Source organism: Neomonachus schauinslandi, chromosome 10, assembly GCF_002201575.2.
Source record: "Neomonachus schauinslandi chromosome 10, ASM220157v2, whole genome shotgun sequence".
Taxonomy (NCBI): Eukaryota; Metazoa; Chordata; class Mammalia; order Carnivora; family Phocidae; genus Neomonachus; species Neomonachus schauinslandi.
Window position 1 is genome coordinate 26,126,209 of NC_058412.1, and position 23,577 is coordinate 26,149,785.

Below are 23,577 nucleotides of genomic sequence, written 5' to 3' on the forward strand. Positions count from 1 at the left end.
TGTATTTAAAACAACACAGTTCTCCACTAATAGGAAACCATGCATTATATAAGAACTTCACCTACTTTTTTTTTTTAAAGTAAATTCTTCACCCATTGTGGGGCTTGAACTCATGGCCCTGAGATCAAGAGTCACATGCTCTACTGACTGAACCAGCCAAGCGCCCTGAACCTCACTTTTTAAAACTTTCTAGTATTTTTTTCTATTCCTGCAGGATGGACCACTTATAAACCACAATATATTTACTTTTTGATATGTTTAACTTTGAATAACCTTACCACAATTTGCCTCCTTTTTTATCTGCCAAGGCTGGGAAATAAAGTAGTTAAGTCTTTTAGAACCTAAATAAATCTAAGTAGATCTGAGTTAGAAAGACCCAGAGATGCTTTCATGAATAAAGTACACAAGTGCTAATGTATAGATTTCTGTCATTTATGTCAACTGCTTAGAATTTTTATTATTTGTTTGAGTTCAATTTCATTTTTTCCCAGTTTGAGGTATAACTGACACATAACATTGTATTAGTTTTATGTGTATAACATAATGATTTAATATAGCTATATATTATAAAATGGTCACCACAGTGAGTTTAGTTAATATCTATCTCCTCACATAATTACAGATTTTTTTCTTGTGATGAGAAATTTAAGATCTATTTTCTTAGCATCTTTCAAATATATAATACAGTATTATTAACTGTAGCCAGCATGCTGTACGTTATATCCTCAGAACTTACTTAGAACTGGAAGTTTGTATTTTTTGACCACCTTCATCCATTTCTCTCACCACCACCCCTCAACCTCTGGCAGCCACCAGTCTGTTCTGTTTCTATGAATCTGACTTTTTCAGATTTCTCATGTGAGTCAGATTGTACTGTATTTGTTTTTCTCTGTCTGATTTATTTCACTTAGCATAATGCCCACCAGGTCGACCTCGTCTGTGTTGTCACACATGCTAAGCTTTCATTCTTTTTTATGGCTGAATAAGATTCCAGTGTGTGTGTGTGTGTGTGTGTTGGGTGTACACACACACTACAATTTCTTTATCCATTCATCCCTTGATGGACACTTAGGCTGCTTCCGTGTCTCAGTTATTGTAAATAATGCTATAATGAACACGGGGGTAGAGATATTTTTTCAAGTGAATATTTTCATTTCTTTGAATAAATGCCCAGAAGTGGGAAAGCTGGATCGCTTAGTAGTTCTATTTTTAATTTTTTGAGGAGCCTTCAGACTGTTTTCCGTGGTGGCTGCACCAGTTGACATTGGCGCCGACAGTGCACAAGGGTTCCCTTTTCTCCACATCCCCGCCAACACTTTTCTTTTTGATACCAGGCATTCTAACTAGAGTTTTTCAAGTTGATTTATTGGGTCTCAGCTTTACAAATCAGAGATGGTCACAGAATCTCTAGGTAAGAAAGAAATGCTGATTTTGCTTTTAAGTTCTTCTGGGTTCTTAGGAAAAAATTGATATATTGAGTGTTTTGAAAAGTTCCTATATTACAGTTTTTTAATTCCTTGCCATCTATAAAGAAACTTGCTAAAGTAAAGGTAAGTATTGAATCATTGCAAATTTCTAATTAATTGAGGTCAAACTGTAGAAATGATGTATTTATTACAGTAAGCAGACCCTTAAAATGGCAGGTTAGCGCACCCACAAGTGAAACAGGAATCTCTTTACATAAAGAAATGTTCATTATTTTAACTTGACTCTTTTAGCGCCAACTTGCACGTTTTCTCTTTGAGCTGGGATGCACGAGTTCAGCCCTTCAGATATTTGAGAAGCTAGAAATGTGGGAAGATGTTGTCATTTGTTACGAGAGAGCTGGGCAGCATGGGAAGGTATGTAATAGGAATATTCCGAGTACTGATGAGAGCCTTCTGTTTTGGGGCATCTTTCTCGCTTGCTTTGTTTTTCTAAGCCCACTTTTGCTAGTAGTTCATTTATGTTCTCTTTTTCACTTTTTCCACCAGAAATCTTTTTAATGTTTTCTCTGATTTTTGTTGGGGCAAATAATTTACTGTGTATACGTGTATGTGTATATGTAAAAGAGAAAAGCAGGCCAAAACTGATATGATATATGATGTTTAGGAATGAATAATGGAAGTGTTAAAGACTCTGTATTTTGATCTCTTTCCTTTGCTAACTCTCCTCCTGAGGACAACTTCAAAGTGAAATATTAGGAATTATTTTAAGCCTCAGTGGGTTGCCTGATGATCAGAGTTTGTGGGGCCGAAGGGAGGTTACCTGGGTGGGAGCGCAGCTGGCTGGGCCTATAGAAGGAAACCTAAAGGGTGTGGCCCCCCCCCACCCTCCTTCGGGCAGAGGAGTTGTCAAGTGTGTGATACACTTAATCCCACCTTTAAATTGGCTCAAGAGGAACGATGTTGCAGTATTTATATCTGTTATTAATTTGTTGTTTTTTTCCCCCTCATAAATGAACAGAATTTTTAAAGAATAAGCAGTTCTGCATTGTGAGCATCTGTTGAAACTGACACCTTGAAGTCATATGTTAATTTTGGATTAAATTTTGAAATGACTAAATTCTATCATAAGTATAGTACACAGAGTAGAACCCACGCACTGGCTCGTTTATTTCTAAGTCAACTTTTTGCCATCACCCTAAAAAAAAAAAAAAAAGAAATAGTGGTACAAATACATGTGTGTCTGTTTATTTATTTTTTTTATTTTTTGAAGATTTTATTTATTTATTTGACAGAGAGAGACACAGTGAGAGAGGGAACACAAGCAGGGGGAGTGGGGGAGGGAGAAGCAGGCTTCCCGCAGAGCAGGGAGCCCGACGCGGGGCCCGATCCCAGGACCCTGGGACCATGATCTGAGCGGAAGGCAGAAGCTTAACGACTGAGCCACCCAGGCGCCCCCATGTGTGTTTGTTTGTTTCTTTTTTTTTTTTAAAGATTTTATTTATTTATTTGACAGAGAGAGACACAGTGAGAGAGGGAACACAAGCAGGGGGAGCGGGAGAGGAAGAAGCAGGCTTCCCGCTGAGCAGGGAGCCCGACGCGGGGCTCGATCCCAGGACCCTGGGACCATGACCTGAGCCGAAGGCAGACGCTTAATGACTGAGCCACCCAGGCGCCCCCATGTGTGTCTGTTTCTTAAATACCTTCCTAAGTATGTCTTATTTTAGACCAGTAGTAAAAGTTAGATTCCTTTCACTCATCACTAACGGCGGTGAAGGTTTGCATTGTATTAGCGCAAGGAGAAACCAGCATGGGAATAAAATTTTGCTGTAGAAGATTATAGAATTTTAATATTTTCATCCCGGGAAAGAACTCCATCATCATCTGTTCCAGTTCCCTCCGTTTCAAAATAAGGAAAGGAGTCTCTAGTGATTTGCCTCAGGTCACAAAGCCGGTTATTGATTATTAGCTTGAGAGGCCACATGGCCCAGTGCTTCAAAGCAGAGCCTCTCGGCCCAGGCTGTACGAGTTCAGCTGCTAGCCTTGCCACGTGCTAGCTTCGTGGTACTGGGCAAGTTACGTGGGCCCGCTGCCTCTCCCCATGACTCATTTTCCTCATCTACAGGCACTTAATCTGCCTCTGTACAGGTTTTCATGGCATAACGTCTGTCGAGTAGGTACAATGTCCTCTCCTCACAGAGCTGCACGAGTTGTGATTCTGAGACACCTTTTTTCACTCTGCATTTGGAATGTGTCTGACACTTGATGGTATCTTCCAGTTGCTGGCTGTCCGGTGGCCGTCTGGGTAGGTTGTCATTGCCTGTGCCTCTCCACACTTAGTCACAGTTACATTTAGCGTCATCGTTTCAATAGAGTTCTGTACCTGGTGTCACTGCAACATATGGTGGATTTAATTGCCATTTAGAATATCTTCAAGAAAGATTTTGTTATGATTTGGCATTGAAACAAAAAAGTCATTGCACGCACAGAAAAGACTGAAACAAAGTAGAGAGATGTAAATTTGGTATTTGTGAAAGTAAACATTTGCCTTTAGAGAAATCATCACAATTTCATTTACTTTTCTTCAGAAATAACAACTAAGTGCTTTATGGGAGCCAAGAAAGGAGGGCACCCCTAAGTAGATGAAGCTGTGTTTTGTAGAGAGATGTATATATTTAAAAAAAAGATTGCCATTTAAAATGGCAAGCAATGTATTGAAGGCAGGAAAAATTGCCATATTTTTCTGAATAGATTTTAAAAATATCAAAGCAACGAGAGGCTGATGTGATTCATTCAAGGCATTATGTCATCATTTAATTGAAAGCATTTTTTCTTTATTAGTTAAGAGTTAGTCTTATGATTGATAGTGTCCCAAATTTGATGAAATAGAGTATTATGTTTCTTTGAGGACTTAAATATTTTTTTAGTGTCTGTAGGCCTGACACTAAAGCAGGATTCAGCTGTTTAACAAAGGAATAAATGGGTGAATGAGTATCTTGATTCCCAGTCTAATGTATTTCCCATTGTGTCATTCTTCACTATGCTAGTCCTTTACGCTGGTCACTAAATAAATGAACTCTATATAAAATTACAGTAGTTTTGGAAATAGTGATTTTTGAAATGATTAAGTTTTTGATTCCCAAGCTCCCCAAGCATGTTTTAAAATACTAAATTTATGTAATTATTTTTAGAAAGTATGAAAAGCAGAGACTTTCTCTCATTGCAGAAGAAAAAAATAAGGAATTGATCCCTTTCAAAGAACAGATTTGACTCTGTTCTCTAAAGTAGTTGTAGTATTAATGTTTTTTTAATTGGCACATGACCTTGTAAGCATTGTCTTATGATAATGATAAATTCCCATGTTTCTAATTATTCTAGAAAATGTACGTATCTTAATTTTTAGGAATGTGTAGTCATTTACTTTGTCTTAAAGCCTTTTGAGAGTTTCAGCCCAACATCCCCCCCAATTTTTTATTTTAAAGGTTGATTTAGCATTTCGTTTGTCACATAAAAGACTTCCCTTACCTGTTATTCTTATGCTATATTTGCAGATCAGTTTAACCATAGACCCTAAAAAGTTTTGCTTCAAGCTGGAAGCAAATGTTTTATTTCTAAAACAGCTGAGATTTTTTTAGTATTTGGTCATGTGCCAGTAGTTGTCACCACATTTGATTTAACTAGAAGTTTATGAAATTTTAATCCCCGCATTTAGTGCTTAATGGCATAATTTATTTTTAAAAGGCAAATTCGAGAAAGTATCTAATTCTAATTATTATGTTCTGGTGCTTGCACAGTATTATTGTAGGGTCTCAGACTTTCTAATTTAGACACTACTTACAGAAATTCTCATTATTTAATGACCATTGGCAAAATAGCTTAGATTAATTTTGCTTGATGTTGTGATCAGAACTGGTTCTCATCTGTTAGCATGTAGTTTTTTAAAGTTATCTGGCACACTTCTAGCAGTTTCCCCAAGCCTATGAACAAATTCTTATTTTGGTGCACAAATTTGGTCCCTAAATGAAAGACAAAGATTGAGCTGGTATAAACTGCCTGCGGGAGGTAGGCTTAAAGGGAGTGGAATGGTAAGGGTTAACGACCTCTCTTTTCTTCTCTTGTTCCTAGCAAACAAGGCTTACCTGAAATTACATAGCCTTATCTTTTATTTTGCTATGTTTGCAGATCATTGTAGCCAAAAGCTCTTAAGAAGTTCTCCTTTAAGTTACAAGTAAATGTTTTATTTCTGAAACAGTTGAGATTCTTTTAGCAGTTGGTTTGGGTTTTGGGGGGATGGAGGGAAGGTTTCTTTTCTTTTTTTAAAAGATTTATTTATTTATTTTAGAGAGAGCGAGAGCATGTGAGCCGAGGGGAGAGGAGGAGAGGGAGAGAGAGAATCCTTGCTGAGCAGGGAGCCCAATTCGGTGCTCAGTCCCAGGACCCTGAGATCATGCCCTGAGCTGAAACTGCAAGTCAGATGCTCAAACGACTGAGCCACCTAGGCACTCCGGGGAAGGTTTCTTTTAAAATAGTTTCTTTAGGGGTGCCTGGGTGGCTCAGTCGTTAAGCGTCTTCCTTTGGCTCAGGTCATGATCCAAGCGTCCTGGGATCGAGCCCCGCATCGGGCTCCCTGCTCCACGGGAAGCCTCCTTCTCCCTCTCCAACTCCCCCTGCTTGTGTTCCCTCTCTCGCTGTGTCTCTCTCTGTCAAAATAAATAAATAAAATCTTTAAAAATAAATAAATAAAATAGTTTTTTTATATGATGTAAAAGATTTCCCAAACTCTTTTCCCACACTGCAGTCGGAGTGATCTTCCTGAAAAATAAATCTGATCGGGTCATTCCCACTCTTCAGTAACTCCCTTCGTCTCCAGGATTAAGCTCTTTAGCATGGATGGTTTATAGACCACTTCATGATCTGACTCCTGCTTACATTGCTAACTGCATTATCCCCCTACTCTTTTATCTCTGCTTCATCCCCCTTTGTACTTGCTCATTGAGGCTGTGCTCAAAGTTCCACCAGATTGAAACTACTTGTAATTTCTTGACTTTGCAGCATTGCTTCACCTTAGGACCTTTGTATGTGCTATTGTCTGTCTAGAACTTGTCCTCCTTCAGCTCACTCCTACTTATTCTTCAGGTTTTTCCTTGGCGATTACTTTCCACAGTGATCTTTCCCTGCTACCTCCCTCCCAGATTTGGGGTGTTTTCCTGTGCTCCTGTGGCACCCAAACTACTCTGATATCCCATTTGCTGGTTTACTTCACTTACTAGACTATAAGCCGTTTAAGAACACTTATGTCTATAGTATTTGCAGAGGTCTCCCCAACACCTAGCACAGGCTTGGCACATGGTAAGTCCTCAAAATATTTGCTAAATGAATGACCTATAGTCTTTCATCATGAGTAGTTAATGCACTGAAGCAGATCTCCAAGTAGGTACTCCCTTTGGACTTAATATGTGACGAAAGAAACTTCTTCAATTCCTGCCATGTATTCTCTCTCTAAAAACAAATTATGAGATCTCTCCCCTCCCATTTTAATCTTTTAATCTAATAATCTCTGTAATGTAACAACATACAAAGTATGAATTGTTTTTACTGCTTTACTGATTAGCCTTAGTAAGTGGCAGATTTTGGAATCTGAGCTTAGACCTTCCTTTTCTCTTAAACTCACACTCCTTTCTCCATACCCGCCTCTCACTGGGGCTGTTGTTAATCCCTTGGAAATTAGATGTCCAAGGGGCGCCTGGGTGCAAGTCGGTTGAGTGGCTGACTCTTGATTTCGGCTCAGGTCTTGATCTCAGGGTTGTTAGATCGAGCCCCACTTTGGGCTCCGCACCCAGCACAGGGTCTGCTTGAGATTCTCTCCGCCTCCCCCTCTGCCCCTCCTGCTCGTGTTCTCCCTCTCTCTCAAATAAGTAGATAAATCTAAAAAAAAAAAAAAAAAAGAAATTAGATGTTCAGTTTATAAGCCAAAACCTGTTGTTGTGCCCCCTTGAATGAGAAAAATAGGGAAAATATACTCTGTAACTTGGTAATGCAAATAGTAGATGAGCAGCTAATTGGATAACTAGGACTGTTTTTAATTATTCTGTTTTATCTTGGACCTGGAGTATTTATGCTGGCAAGGTCCCTTTGGAAAATCAAGCCAGAGCATGGTGTTGTCACACACATAAATGTAAAAAGCACTTAGTGAGCACTTGGCTCATAAGAGAGTGAATAGGACTAGGCACCACCACACAGAAGAAGTCTAGCTGGGGGCGACCTACTGGGGATGGATGAAGTGTTCTGCACTTTTCACCTCTCAGTTGCTGTTCATAGGACAAGAATTTAGACTAGGAGCAAACTGCCTTTCTGCTAGGAGAGGGGAGAGAGAATCATTTCTGCAGGCCTCAGAGATACTCGTTATAGTTAGTACCATATCTGGGTCTAGAGCTCATTTTCCCCCCTTCATTCTTTGCCAGGAGGGCTTCTTCTAGTTGCTGCTCTGCCAATTGATAATCCCTCTATACTGAGCAGATGTCCCATCAGATGAAGGCCAGGCCATGCTTGTCACTCATTCTAATTATTAATGCCTTTTGCTCATTCACAAAATCAAGGCATAAATCACAGCCAACAAGGGCACTTTGTTTTGATAATTGCTCTGGCTGGAGGATGAATAGTTTTCCTGAACTGTTTTATCTCCCTTTTCACCAGAGACTGAATTTCACTTTTACTCATATGGGCGCCATCAGTTGAATTTATCCACCATTTATAGAGTACCTACTGTGTGCTGGGCAATGGTATACCAAAGAGGAGTAAGAGACAGAACTTAACGTCCAAGGAGCTTATAGCCTGATAGTACAGATCCACACAAATAGAATATTTTAGTAAGATAGAGCAGGTGCTAAGATGGAATTATATACAGAGTCCAAGTTCTATCTGGCCATCACATTGCGAGCTAAATATTTCTCCCTCTGCTGTCCTTCTCTAAAGCAGTAGTCCACTCAGTTTGTATCTTGTCCAGACTTTTTTTCCTGAGATCTCCAGGATCTCCTCCCATAATTCTCCACACTTTCATAAAAAAACTGATGATTGGTTGAAATTAGCTTATGTGGAAAAATTTAACTTTAACTTTGTAATAATCAGAAGTTTGCCCCTTTGACCTCACTTCCTCTAGTCCTCTTGACTCAGTTACATGATCACTTATTCAACAGTTGACAACAGCAGTTCTTCTGTGGGAGGAACTATACACAGTTGACCAATGTGATTATTTACAGAAAATTTTAATGTCCCTAGAAGCTGTTTCTGTTCACTTCTGTCTTTCTAGCAGTGAAACCTCAAGCATCTTACTTCCTAATTGAGTTTTCCAGTAAAGGGAGTTGAGAAAAAACACAAACATTAGTTCAGGGCTTACTGTGTGCCTGACAAAAAGCTAGGGACATTTCACATCTTGTTCTTGTAGGTAACAACAAATGAAGAACAAACTTTCAAGATATTAGTTAACTTTCTCGGAGTCATACATTTTGTCAGCAGAACTAGCATTTGAACTGCTTTTCTGACTAAAGGCACCTAAGTGCTCGCAGGGATGCTGGGCAGGAAAAAGCGCAGTTGATGTCCACTGTAGGGTGGAAGTTTAATACTCTAAATCTGACATTGCAATAAGTATTTTGTTTGGCTTCTCTTAAAGAATCGAACAATGTGGGGGTGCCTGGGCAGCTAAGTTGGTTAAGCATCTGCCTTGGGCTCAGGTCGTGATCCCAGGGTCCTGGGATCAAGCCCCAAGTTGGTCTCCCTGATCGGCGGGGAGTCCGCTTCTCCCTCTGCCTCTCACTCGTGCTCTCTCTCTCTCAAATGAATAAATAAATATTAAAAAAAAAAAAGGAAACAAACAATGTGGAAACACGACTACCTGGCTGGAGTTCGGCAGTGGCTCCTTCTTTTATGGGCTCACTCCCCAGCCTGCTTCATTCATTCTCAATAATTGGCAAGAATCTCTGGGCGTTTGAGTGTGGGACCCTTCCTCTAAGCAGTGTGGGTTACCAATGCAGTTATCAGCAAGTGGATCATTAGTTCAGCCATAACTGTAGGTTCTACGTAAGCCTCTGCTGATGTCATTTTAAACTGAGATTCGCTGTGTGTAATTATTGCCACAAAATTGTATTAAGAATAATAATTAGTTGTGGGGCACCTGGGTGGCTCAGATGGTTAAGCATCTGCCTTCGGCTCAGGTCATGATCCCAGGGTCTTGGGATCGAGTCCCACATTGGGCTCCCTGCTCCTTGGGAGCCTGCTTCTCCCTCTGCCTCTGTCTTTCTGGCTCTCATGAATAAATAAATAAAATCTTTAAAAAAAAAAAAAGAATAATAATTAGTTGTTTGCAATTATAGAATAAAACAGATTGTTGTAACAGCCTAGATATGTATGTGTATCTGGGTAGAGGGATAGTCTTTGGGGTTTGCAGCTGACAGGATTCTTGCAATCAACCCAGTTTAATTGTAGCCAGTTGCCCATTTAAGTATGCCTTTTTGTGTTTGGGAATGTAGTTTTATTCTTTTTTTTTTTTTTTTTTTTCAAGTAGGCTCCATGTCCAGTGTGGAGTCCAGCATGGGGCCTGAACTCACAACCCTGAGACCAAGACCTGAGCAGAAATCAAGAGTCAGGCATTTAACTGACTGAGCCACTCAGGCGCCCTGTTTTATCATTTTTAATAGATATTTACATGACAAATTTCTTGTATTCTATAAAAACATGCATCTGTATTTTCCCATAGGGAAGTAGCAACCCATAGCCAGAAATACCAAACCTTTTGCATTCTGTGAAGATTTCTGGCCACCCACATTTTGATATTGCAAAAGGGATATTATAAGCCCTTGTGCTTTATTTATGTTCACTGGGCATATCTTTTATAGTCCTTTATTTGATAATAAATTACATAAATTGAGTGGCTAAGTGGAGGAGGGAGGAGCATATAGAGCATTTTGGAGAGAGTGAAGAAGAAGACTGAGGAATGCAGGGTGACTAATTGAAGAAAGGAAATATATTACCTACAAGCTTTGCCCTTGGGAAAGATCATTCTCTTGGCAGGATGAAGAGGTATAAGATCTCAAGGAGAAAGAACTCACTTATCTAACAAAAAAATATGGGATAGGAATTTGAGGAAAGAAGAGGCCAGTACAGACCAAACAAGATCACTGCTCTTGTGTTTCTTAACTTCTTCAGGAAGCTGCCCCATTCTGGCTCTGCAGACCCATGTTCTGGTGAAAAAAATACCCAGAATCAATATTGTTTGGTAACAAGAAGTTGCATACCACCCACTCTCTACGTTCCTTATTCTTGTAAGAGTGTAGATAGATATGAGTTGGTGAAAGAAGTATTTGAAATCCTCAGTACCTTAGCATTTCCAAATGTGAAGGTTTTCCTGATTATTATTTAATCTTTCATTTGTTGTATTTGTCTTCTTTGCAAGGTTGCCAACACTAGGTCTGTGTTGTGTCTTTGGACTCTGGTGATCTTTGTGGTCTATATTACAGTGCAGTTAGAAGTAGAATAAATATTTGTAGAATGGTAGTTTTAGATCATGCAGGTATTTAAAGGGTATGACTTGATGTTCTGAATCTTAGATCCTGTTTTTTGTATAGGATACCTGTAGAGTATAGTACATCCTTATAATCCTTTTTATTTCTTTTTTTTTTTTTTAAAGATTTTATTTATTTATCCATGAGAGACAGACAGACAGAGAGAGAGAGAGAGAGAAAGAGAGAGGGAGGCAGAGGGAGAAGCAGGCTCCCCAACGGGCAGGGAGCCCGATGCGGGACTCGATCCCAGGACCCTGGGATCATGACCTGAGCCGAAGGCAGACGCTTAACCATCTGAGCCACCCAGGCGCCCCAATCCTTTTTATTTCTATAAGGTTGGTAGTAATTTCTCATCTTTCATTTCTGATTTTAGTAATTTCAGTCCAAAGAACCAACTTTTGGTTTGTTTCTTTGTTTCTTTCTTTCTTTCTTTTTTTTTAAAGATTTTATTTATTTATTTGAGAGAGAGAGAATGAGAGACAGAGAGCACGAGAGGGAAGAGGGCAGAGGGGGAAGCAGACCCCCCGCCGAGCAGGGAGCCCGATGTGGGACTCGATCCCGGGACTCCAGGATCATGACGTGAGCTGAAGGCAGTCGCTTAACCACCTGAGCCACCCACGCATCCTGTTTCTTTATTTATTTACACTAATCTTTATTATTTCCTTCCTTCTGCTTCTTTGGGTTGGGTTTACTTTTTTTTTTTTCCTAGTTTCTTATGGTGAAAGATTAGATGATTGCTTTGAGATCTTTTTTCTTTTTCAGAATAGGGATTTACAGCTATAATTTCCCTCTAAACACTGTTTTCACTGTATCCCATAACTTTTGGCATATCATGTTGTTTTCATTTATCTCGAAGTGTTTTAAATTTCGCAGTGATTTCTTTTTTGACCTGTTGGTTATTTAGGGCTGTGTTATTTAATTTCCATGAATTTGTAAATTTCCTAAATATCTTTTTGTTACTGATTTCTAATTTCATCCCATCGTAGTTGGAGAACATACTAAGTATGACTTCAGTCCTTTCAAATTCCCAGTTACTTGTTTTACAGACTAACATGTAGAATATCCTGGAGAGTGTTCTATGTGTATTCTGCTGCTGTTGGGTGGAGTGTTCTTTAGATGTCTTTTAGGCTTAGTTGGTTTATAGCATTGTTCAAGTCTTCTATTTCTGTCTTCTGTATAGCTGTTCAATCTGTTATCCAAAGTTGGAAAGTGAAGTCTTCAAATATTATTGATGAATTGTGTATTTCTCCCTTTAGATATGTCAGTTTTTGCTTCATGTAATTTGGGGCTCTGTTGTTATACTTATAAATATAAGTATAACATGTCTTCTTGATGGATTGAATATTTATCATTAAAATACCCTTTCTTTGTCCTACTAACAATTTTTGTCTTAAGGCAAATTTTGCCTAATATATATATATATATTTTTTTAAGATTTTATTTATTTATTTGAGAGCAAGCGAGAGAGAAACAGCATGAGAGGGGAGAGGGTCAGAGGGAGAAGCAGGCTCCCCGCCGAGCCGGGAGCCCGATGTGGGACTCGATCCCAGGACCCTGGGATCATGACCTGAGCCGAAGGCAGTCGCCCAACCAACTGAGCCACCCAGGTGCCCAAATTTTGCCTAATATTAATAAAGCCACTCCAGCTCTCTTTTGGTTACTGTGTACATGATGTTCCTTCCTTCCTCCCTTCCTCCCTTTCTCTCTTTCTTTCTTTCTTCTTTTTATTTTCAGCCTTTTTGTGTGTCTGAATCTAAAATCTGTCTCTTGTAGACAGCATTTAGTCAGATAATTTTTTTATCCTTTCTGCCAATCTCTGCCTTTGATTGTTGTATTGAATCCTTTTACATTTAATTTAATTACTGATAATGTAGTATGTTGTTAGTCATTTTGTTATTTTCTATATGTCTTATGTCTTTTCTCTTTCCCTATTACAGTCTGCCTTCTTTTTGGCTAAATGGATATTTTCTACTGTGTCATTTTAATTCCCTTGTCATTTTCACTTTTTTTTTTTTAAAGATTTTATTTATTTGACAGAGAGAGACACAGCGAGAGAGGGAACACAAGCAAGGGGAGTGGGAGAGGGGGAAGCAGGCTTCCTGCTGAGCAGGGAGCTGGATGCGGGGCTCGATCCCAGGACTCTGGGATCATGACCTGAGCTGAAGGCAGACGCTTAATGACTGAGCCACCCAGGCACGCCCCCCCCCCCTTTTTTTTTTTTAGATTTTTTTTTTAAGTAATTTCTACATCCAGTGTGGGGCTTGAACTCACAACCCCAAGGTCAAGGCATGCTCTACTGACTGAGCTAGCCAGGCACCACTATTTTTTTTTTTTTTTGAGTTATTTCCTTAGTCCTTGTACTAGGGATCATTTAAAATAGTATGTTTTAAGTGCCTATTAAGCCCATCATCTGGGAATCTTCAGTGAGTTTCTAGTGATCACTCTTTTATTTTTTCTTATATAATGGCCATACTTTCTTGCTTCTTTGCATATTTTAATAAATTGTTGAAAATTGGACATTTTAAATAATATAATGTGACAACCCTGGAAATCAGGTTATTATTGCTGTTTGTGATTTTTTTGTTTGTTTGTTTATTGATATTTCTTGATAATTCTGTAAAATCTATATTCTTTGTCCTGTGCAGCCACTGAAGTCTCAGGGTGGTTAGCTTAATGGTCACCTAATGATTGGACATAAAATTCCTTGAATGCCTGAATCAACAAGTCTCCCAGTCTTTGCTGATGGGCTGTGTGTGTGTGTGTGTGTGTGTGTGTGTGTGTGTGTGTGTGTATGTGGGAGCATGCTTCCAACACCGAGGCAAGCAGTTAACAGCCCTGTCTTAGCTTTCACTGACTGCTTGTGCAAAGCCTCAAGGTCAGCCTGAGGTGAGAGCTTAGGGCCTTCTCGGGTCTCTTCTGAGCATGTGCAGCACCCTACACATGCATGGCGTTCTGGATTCCCATGAATACGTTGGAGCCTTTCAAAGCCCTTATGTATATCTCCCTCCCTTTTTTCACTTTTAAGTTTTTGGTTAGCCTATTGTTTGTCCCACATGTTATTTACTACTTCAGACAGCTGCAAAATTAGCCAGTTGTAATTTTTTTTGACAAAGGCTTTTCACTGGGCAGACTCAGAGGTAGGTTCAATACAGACAGCCTTGCAAGGGGATTCTTCCAGGAAACTACCAGCCAGGTCAGATAATGACAGTTTTTTTGAAATGAGACTTTAGAGGACCTCTAAACCCACTCTGTTCCTTCTGGTGGCTGCCAGGCTGCTAATCACCATGATTGCCTGCTGTTGGTTTTCTTTCTTTTTTTTTTTTTTTTAAGATTTTATTTATTTATTTGACCCAGAGAGAGCACAAGTAGGCAGAGTGGCAGGCAGAGGGAGAGGGAGAAGCAGGCTCTCTGCTGAGCAGGGAGCCAGACGTGGGGCTCGATCCCAGGACCCCAGGATCATGACCTGAGCCGAAGGCAGCCGCTTAACCAACTGAGTCACTCAGGCGCCCCAGCCTGCTATTGGTTTTCAAGGCTACTACAGAGTTGGAGAAAATGGAATAGGAATGGTGCAAGTTAAAATCACACAAAGCTTGTTTTTCTTACCAAGATATCAATTTTTTTTTTTTAATAAACATTCTCTGGATTATTTCAAGTTTTTGGTTAATTTCCAGGATTATGAAAAAGTTGATTCTAATACCTTCTGCCAGTCTTCTCATTGCTTTTATGGAGTAAGGAGTTTTCAGAGGTTCTTAGGCCACCATTTTTGCTGATGCCCACCTGTGGAATATAGGAAAAGTATGGAACCTGAAATTAAGGTCCCATTTTCCAACTTAGTATTTCTTGGTTTTGGGATGACCAGTTGACCAAGGAATCTAAACTTCTATTTCTTCGTATTAAAAATGGGCATATTAATATCCACCTCTCAGACTTACTATAGGGATTAAGTGAGATAATACATTTAATGCATATTGGATAAAAACTAATCTGTAAATCATTATCAAATGGGAGGACACATAAGGAGTTTAAAAGGCAAAAAATGAAAAAAAAATTATATCATTCAAGTTTTGTTGGTGGAAGCAGAGGCACTTTGAGTAGTTTTGGGATGCCATCAAGGGGCTTACTAAAGGAATAAGATGTTATACGAACGTGCGGAGAGCTGGAGAAATGAAGGTGTGGAAGAGGGAGTAGAAGGATCAGGGAAAGAAATCATTTCCCAGTCTGCTTGAAGCACTGGCACAGTGGAGAAGTCAGAACTTACCAGGGCATCTGAGAAGCCGAGTCCTTCCAGCCATTGAAATGGGAGCATGAAGGAAGAATTTGTGGAGAGATCTGTGGAAAGCTGTTGTCTGTATGTAGCTCCCAGCCTGGGGGTCCCCAGTGAAACATCTGATGGTGGTCCCGGGGCTGCTTTTGGTTGGCAGGGTCCGCAATCAGAAGCATAAGCTGGATACATAGAGCAAAGGACAAGCTGGAATCTGCAGGACATCTCTGCGTCTTGTGTGACACCATACTTAACCACGGCCACCTTCCAAGAGTAAAGGCTGTTGCTTTACTTCTGCCTTTCAGATCCCCAACAAATTACCCCCTGACCAACTGTAATGCAAAATCTGAAGGGAAAGGGATTTTTGGAAACATAGTTTCCCCCTGAAATGGTACATATGACTTACTAGGCCTGCCATGGGATCTACTGACTCCCATAAACCCACTGACTCATCATGGTGATGTTCTGGGTCCCAGAGGAATAGCATTAACTAAGAACTTACCAACCCTGAAAAGACTGTTATTTCTTTTCCCCCAGGAAAGAATTACCTGGCAATGTTAAAGTTTAAGTCTTTGGGGGAAGACAAGGGAAGAATTATGGTATATGATAGTTATGTTATAGTGGGGTCCTTCCTCACCAGTGTGGGCTTGCCCCTTCCTTCTTTTCTCCCTCCCTCCCTCCCTCCCTTCTTTCCTTCCTTCTTTCCTTCCTAATTTTTTTTAAGAGGCTCTGACTCTGAAATCACTCAAGGATTTTTATTTCTGTTATTTCTAGGCAGAAGAAATCCTTAGGCAAGAGCTGGAGAAAAAAGAAACGCCGAGTTTGTACTGCTTGCTTGGAGACGTCCTTCGAGACCACTCTTGCTATGACCGGGCCTGGGAGCTGTCCCGCCACCGCAGCGCTCGGGCCCAGCGCTCCAAAGGCCTCCTTCATCTGCGGAACAAGGAGTTCAGAGAATGCGTGGAGTGCTTTGAGTGCTCGGTGAAAATCAATCCCATGCAGGTGAGACAATTCAGAAAGCCCCATCCGCGCTGGGCACTTAGCTCTGCTTTGCTTTGGTTTCTTACTGAATGAGTACCTGCCTGGTGAGCTTCTCTTTGCAAGCTGAGAGCCTCTGCCGATCACTGCTTCTTGCTCGTCATCGAAAGCATTGGCTTTCTCTTAGGCACTTTCTGTTGTGTTTCTGTTATTGACTTTTCTGTTTTATTTTGTTATTTCTTTCCTTTAACTGTCCTTAAGACACATGCAGCTATGACAGTTAGGTTCCGTTTTCAGCAGCTATGTTAGGAGGAAATGAATGGGAGTCTGACTTACAGCCTCTGTAGGACTGGGGCAGGGCATTGTGGAAATCAATAATGAAAGCAAAGCTCATATAAACAGGGTGACATCTAGAATGGATTATTGATCATTTAAGAAAAAGTATATTTACATATACAAAAATATTTTGAAATGTTTAAAAAATTTTTAAGGTTTGAAAACATAATACGAAAAGAGTCTGGATCTTTAAAATACGTGACAAGTCAATCTACAGGAGAGGACCTAATTTTGAGGGGGAAGAAATTGACCTTACTTTGTACTTAATAATAGTTGGTAAAATGATTTTATTCTCAGAAATGGTCATTGTTTTTTTAAGCCATCCTTTCTTTATGACTGCTTTCCTATTTCACCAGATGCACACATTACTGTCAACCATGGGTCCTGACAGACATGCAGACTGAATTGGTAGAATTCTGGTTAAAATACTAATTTGTAATCAGCTCCTACTGTTTACTGAGCACTTACTGTATGCCAGATACCTTGCTGGGCATTTTGCCAGTATTTGAACTCAAGACAGTCTGACCAGAGAGCCTGTATGCTTTTTTTTTTAGAAATTGTGGTAAAAAGCTCATAACATGAAATTTACCATCTTCATCATTTCTAAGTGTACAGTTCCGTAGCATTAGTTGCATTCCCATTGTTGTGCAACCATCACCATCTGCCATCTCTACACCTTTTTTTATCCTGTAAAACTAAAACTTTGTATGCATTGAATGGTAGCTCCCTATTCTCCCCTTTCTTTAGTCCCTGGCAACCATCCTACTTTCTGTCTCTGTGAATCTGACTACTGTAAGTACCTCAGATGAGTAGAGTATTTGTCTCTTTGTGACTAGCTTATTCCACCAGCAGAATGTCAGTGTTGTAGCATGTGTCAGAATTTCCTTCCTTTTTAAGGCTGCATAATATTCCATGGTAATGGATGTACCACCTTTTGTTTATCTGTCCGTGGTTGAACACTGGGTTGCTTCTACCTTTTGGCTCTTACGAATAGTGCTGCTATGAACAGGTGTGGGCAGAGATGACCATTTTTGAACTGGGTAGATTTGGGGCATATCTTTTATATTGAAAAAAATTAGAAGTACATCTTTGAGCTAATTGCTTTCTTCACTCTGGGTAATGAATACAGTGAGAACCTTCCAAATCAGCTGGCTGGTAAGAGATCCGGGGAAGAGATTAGCAGCAGAAATTAACAGATGCATTCGGCAGCAAGGATGTTTAAAGTATACTTAGAGTTGGTTTTTATTGACCGCTTGGTCTAAGTCAGTGTTTGTCAGGTGGGGCGGATTCTGCCCTGCAGGGGCATTTGGCGCCATCTAGTGGGTGGAATCCAGGGCTGCTGCTACACATCCCATAATGCCCAGGAGAGCCCCTAAGATCAAGAATTATCCAACTTAAAATGTCAGTAGTGCCAAGATTGACAAACCCTGCACTAATGTGATTATCCCTAGGCTTTTTTTTGTCCCAGTAGAAAACAAAACTCAATATTGTGTTGTCAAAATTTTACTTTTACTTTTAGGAAAATTGTACCCTCTCCTTGTTTATCTTAGTACCCCTGCCTAAAATTTGCCTACCCACAGCTGCCCTAAAGGAGTGAAAAACAAACTCCCTCTTAGCCTCCATAGTGTAAGTTAAATCAGTGCCATGTTCATCACGAACATGGATTACTCTCCCAAGCACACAGTCTCTTCCCAACAGACTGGCATTCACATTTTCCTTGTTTTCTTCCTGCCTCACCGGCTCCTCCTCCTCAGTCTTGGTGGGTTCCTAGGCTTAGTCCTTGGACCTTGTCTCTGTCTACGCTGACTCCCTGGACTTGATCTGCTCCCATAGGTTCGATACTGTCTATACACCAATAACTCCCCCATGTGGGTTTTAGCCCCATTTTCTCCCCTGAACTCTAGTCCCCTGTGTCTGACTGCTCCCTCAGTCTCCCCATGCGTTACTCCAACTTAATATCTCCAGTGTCTGAGATACTGTTCTCCTCCTCCTAAAGACTTTGGTCCCCATGGTTATCCCCATCCTAAATTACCCTGACTGGCCTTCCTGCCTCTGTCCGTATTCCCATCTGCCTCTTCTCAGTGACCATCCCAGTGGGTCCTTTCAAATGTGAGTCAGATGTGTCATTCCTCTGCTCCATCCCCTAGTGATAACAGCCCAGATCCCTGAAAGGCCGGCAGGGCTTCTCCCAGCCTAGCTCCTCCCATTACCCTCCCCGCCTCACTCACCCCACATTAGCCTCTTTGTTCTTCCCTGAATATTCTAGACACGTTCCTGCCTCAGGGTTTTAGAACTTGCTCTCCCTCTGCCCAGAATGTTCTTCCAGATATCTGCATACCTCACTCCCTTGTCTCATTCAAGTCGTTGCTCAAATGTCACTTGTTCAGCGGGGCCTTCCACGATCGTTCTGTGTAAAATCACAGCCCACTTTCCACCTCTCCCTTATACTCCTTACTTTCTTTCCCTGCTTTTTCTCCAGAGCACTTAGCACCTTCTAATATTTTTACAGTTTACTTTGAAAAAATAATTCTATTTCTCCTTCCCTAGAATGTAAGTCCTATGAAGGCAGGTATATTTTCCTGGTGCCTGTAACAGTGCCTAGCACCTCCTGGGATTCAATAAATATTTGTTGAGTGAGCAAATACATAATATCTTTAACTAGTTAGTCAATCAAATATACATACTAATTGTCTGCTCTGCACATAGCATCAAAACAGTAGCAGCAGATTGCCAGAGAGGCTGCTTTATACCCTCTGGTACAATCCAGTGAAGCGAACGTGGCAAAGAGTATAAGGCATCAAAGAAATAGCAAGTGAGTTATTTGTGAAGCACTAGTTACATAGACGTCAAAGAGGTAGTAGAGATAGAATGGTAGCTAATGAAGATAGGATGTTGCATTTGGCTTCGGAGGACAGTACTTGAATAGGCCAGGAGGACCGTGGTTGAGGGCATCCCAGGCAGGTGGACAGTATGAGCAAAGCCCTGGAAACAGAAAGAGAAGGTTGTGTGTGTGTGTGCGTGTGTGTGTGTGTGTTTGTTGGGAACAGAGGAGTTAGCGAATAGGCTAGTTTTGCAGAGTAAAAGGGAATAGGGCAGTTTCAGTGGGAAATCTGGACTGGAGCCAGATTATAGATGGTCTTAAATGTGAGGCTAAGCTCTTTGGCTTTTTATTTGACGGATAGGGAGCCATTGAAGGGCTGATTTGTGTTTGGCTTTGTTCTGAATGAAGGAATGTGGTTTGCATGGAGGTAATTTAGGCTTATTGTCCTAGCAACATTGTGGCCGTGTGAGAATAAATCTAGGCCGTGTGCCTAGATGTGGGCAGGTTTGGGAGGCCAGCACTAGTCTAGCGTGACAGTTATTGGTATGGCAGGGGCAAGAGGAAAACGGGATGGATTTGAGGGAATCTGCAAGGGAGGACTTGACAGGGCTTGATGGTCTCATTATATAATTTTGAATTAATTACTTAGCAAGACAAAGCAATGACAGTTGCTCAAAGCAACATCACAATACAAACAGATGTGATGCGAGGATATTTTGTGGTTTGTCATATGGATCCAGTTGAGGCAGGCTGTAAGCCATGCCAAAGTATGCAGCCATTTGATGCTACAGTTGTACAGAACTACTACAAGATGCACACTTGGACTCTGTAGGCATGAGAACCCGGAATCTGAGTTTGAACTATCTCTGGAGAAGGAGAGCTCCTACATGCTGTCATCTCCGTTAAGTTCCGGAATAGAAGGAAAATAGAAGAACGGAGTTTAATAGAAAAAGGAATTTAAAGAAATGTATTCTCTTCTTTCAGACATTTCCGAACAGTTATGTTTAATCACAAAATTTAGGCAAAATGACAGTGATACTTGAATGGCTTTTGTGCATTGCAATGATTTTCTGAAACCACATTGGTATAAAAATAGGAGTGTTTGGTTTTATACAGGGAGGGTCTGCAAAACCAAACGCGCTGTCTGCGGTACATTTGTTAGAGAACCAGAAGATGTGTGTACCATTTCCATGTGTGCTTTCGAGATGCCGGCTGTTGTCCACTCATTCCTACCTGTTTCATTTTCCCAAGAAACTTCTGAAACAACTAAAATTCATCCTTAGACTTGAGTTTGTGGGCTGTTGGAAGCTGAAGAAAGTGGGAGGAAATGGTAGCCAAACCTCCCAAGCAGGGTCTCACAGTGTCAGGACCAGAAGTAAAACAGAAATCCTTATGTCTACTTACTATTCCCATTGTCCCCTACTCTTATGTAAAAAATAAAACAAGGAAATTGCTCAGATATCAAACCAGTATGTGTAGCTCTGAAAAAGGAAAATATCACTTCCTATTATTTTTTCCACCCTCTCCCAGTACACACACTATATTCCTTTTCTTTTGTCAGTCCCTCCCCAGCACACACCCCCCTACACCCCATTTATTTTCCTGAACTCTCCTCCTTATTGAACTGGTCACCCACCTTTGTAAGGTTATATGATGTTACTGCAGTGATTATATCCAGTGATTATATGTGTAGGTGGAAGGGCTATCTATAGTCAAGAGGAGGTGGGTGGTCACCACGACTGACCGGGTCAGGGAAGGCTGTGCTGGAGATGGTGCAGGGCTTAGCTCAAGTGTGCCCCAAATGGGAGAAGGTGGGTAGATGTTCAGAAGGGGAACTGGCTTCCCAGGGAGAAGAGCGTGAAGAAAGCCATGAATTTGACTGTTCGTTAAACATAAATGGTTTATGTTTGTTATTCTGGTAACCCATCCCATTTAGCATTTGTCTCAAGATTTTTCATTTTTAAGTGAAGTATTGTTCTCTGTGACAATAGTTGTACTTCAAAAAATATATCCTTAAAAAATGATAGGCAAGCATCCTTCCCATGGGTACACAAGAGAGGGAATATAGTAGAGTGTTTAAGGTTCTGTAGCCCTACAACCCGGGCTTGAGTACCAGTTACACCATAACTGCTGGAGTGCCTTTAGGCAAGTGGCTTAATAGTCTCTAAACCTCAGTTTCCTCACCTGAAAAATGGAGGAAATAATAGGACCTACCTCGTAGGGTTGATGTGAGGATTAAATAAGACAGTTAATACAAAATGCACATTGCCTGACACATAGTGAGTTATCAAGAATTGTTACAGTGGTGCCTGCCTTGCTCAGTCGGAAGAGTATGTGACTCTTGATCTCGGGGTTGTAAGTTTGAGCCCCAAGTTGGGTGTAGAGATTACTTAAAAATAAAATTTTTAAGAGCGAAAAAAAAATAAATGAAGTATTATTAATTGTTGCATAAAAAGCAGTTGGAGTGGGTTTTCACAGACATCCACTTTGTACTTCCATCTTCTGCCATAGTCTCGTCTATATTATATTTAAAGCCTGTGCAGTGGACAGAGCTCCCACGTACAGTGCTAAAATCTGAACAATGACCAGTAACAGCCTATTTCTTTTTTTCCAACCCTTTGCTGATATAACTTGCTTACGTTACCCTTTCAAGGACAGCGTGCAGGATGCTTGCTGATATAACCTACTGTGCTTGCTCAGAGGTGCTGAGAACAGTCACCTCCTTCAGGTCCTGGGTGTTGGTAGGAGAAATACTGGAACCAGTGTCTTTATAAGCCCCCTGGCATATATCAGACATTTGTTCCAAGCTGCGGCCCGCACGAGGCATGACGTTACCTGACTACCAGTTGGCAGGATTAGTGGGAAATATGGGGAATCATAGGCTAGATGTATGGGGAGCAGAGCAGAGCAGGCCTAAATAAAGCATGTGGGGAACAGTCTGAATTCTCTTGCTACAGTGGTTTGATCACTTACTGTATGGCCTAAATGTACCACTATTTTTATATAATGTGGCTTGGTAACTTTTTGTATAGTTTATAATAAACCCTTTGGCAGCATTCATTTTCAAAAAGCAAACAAACCAAAAAAGTGTGTTTTTAGAGGACAGTAAGGAACTCAATTCTCATTTGTCAAGAGAGCTAATGAACTTGCACAAAATGTAGTTAACATTTACCCTCCACCTCACGGGCCATGGTGATGACACTATGTGAAAACCAGAAGACCTGTCTGTTGAAGAAACGTTAGCATTTATGTCAAAAGTTAGTACTTTTTGTTTTTTTAAAGAAGTCATGTCCAAAGATGACGATTTAATATGCGGCTATAGGAGATGCGTTTTCATGTCATTCTATGAGGCTTGACTTTTTATCTAGAGCAAATGAAAATGAGCACAAATGGTTTACAGGATTGGTCCATACCATATTTTCTTGTATGTGTATGAAAAGTTGAGATCATAGGTGTTAATGTGCTAGCTTGTTTAACAGAACTAGTTCAGTACCAGTTGAATTTACCAGTTCAGTATCAGTGACATTAGATGCTTCCAATAGAAAATTTGTTAATTCTCTTCTCATAATGGTTTAATTTTTTTCACCCAGTTAATGGATTCAAAATAAAATTTTAGGAAATTAATTCTCTTAAAGGTGAAACATCTGACATTATTCTGAATGCTGTTATAAGTTAACAAGTTAAACATAACAGATAAAAGTATTATTTTTTTAGTGGTGATAATAAGGATATAAATTTTGGTAAAATTAGGCAACATGGTAAAAAGAATGCTTTTTCTGAATTAAGAAAACCTGTGGAGCGTGAATGTACTTGGATTTGGTTGTAGTGGTAGACATATTATGTCCAAACAGGCTTCTACTAATGGATATAAAAACTGGCTCTTGTCATTTACAAATATTTTCATATACACTGTTTGGATAATTGAATTATAAGATTCTTGTGACATGTCTGATGTTGAATTAAAATTTGTATAGTGTGGCAGTATATACTTTTCTGTTTCTGCCCATCATCAAGTGGACTTTAAAAATGTTTGAGTTTTTGAAGCATTATTTTATAAATCAATTTTAAGTGTCCTACAATGATATGAACTTTTTAAGAAAAAGAGTCTTTTGCATTTTGGCTGCATTGTGTTCATAATGCCTATTTCTTTTTTTCCAACCCTTTGCTGATACAACTTGCTTACGTTACCCTTTCAAGGACAGC

General features: G+C 40.2%; 1 protein-coding gene across 1 annotated transcript in view; it reads left to right on the top strand.

Moving 5' to 3' along the window:
* Positions 1–23,577, top strand: part of TTC27 (tetratricopeptide repeat domain 27) — a 169,590-nt gene that overhangs the window by 100,641 nt on the left and 45,372 nt on the right. The window contains exons 12-13 of the mRNA XM_021697434.1: positions 1,719–1,841; positions 16,014–16,241. Of these exons, the coding sequence (XP_021553109.1) occupies positions 1,719–1,841; positions 16,014–16,241 (351 nt within the window). The remainder of the gene's footprint in view (positions 1–1,718; positions 1,842–16,013; positions 16,242–23,577) is intronic.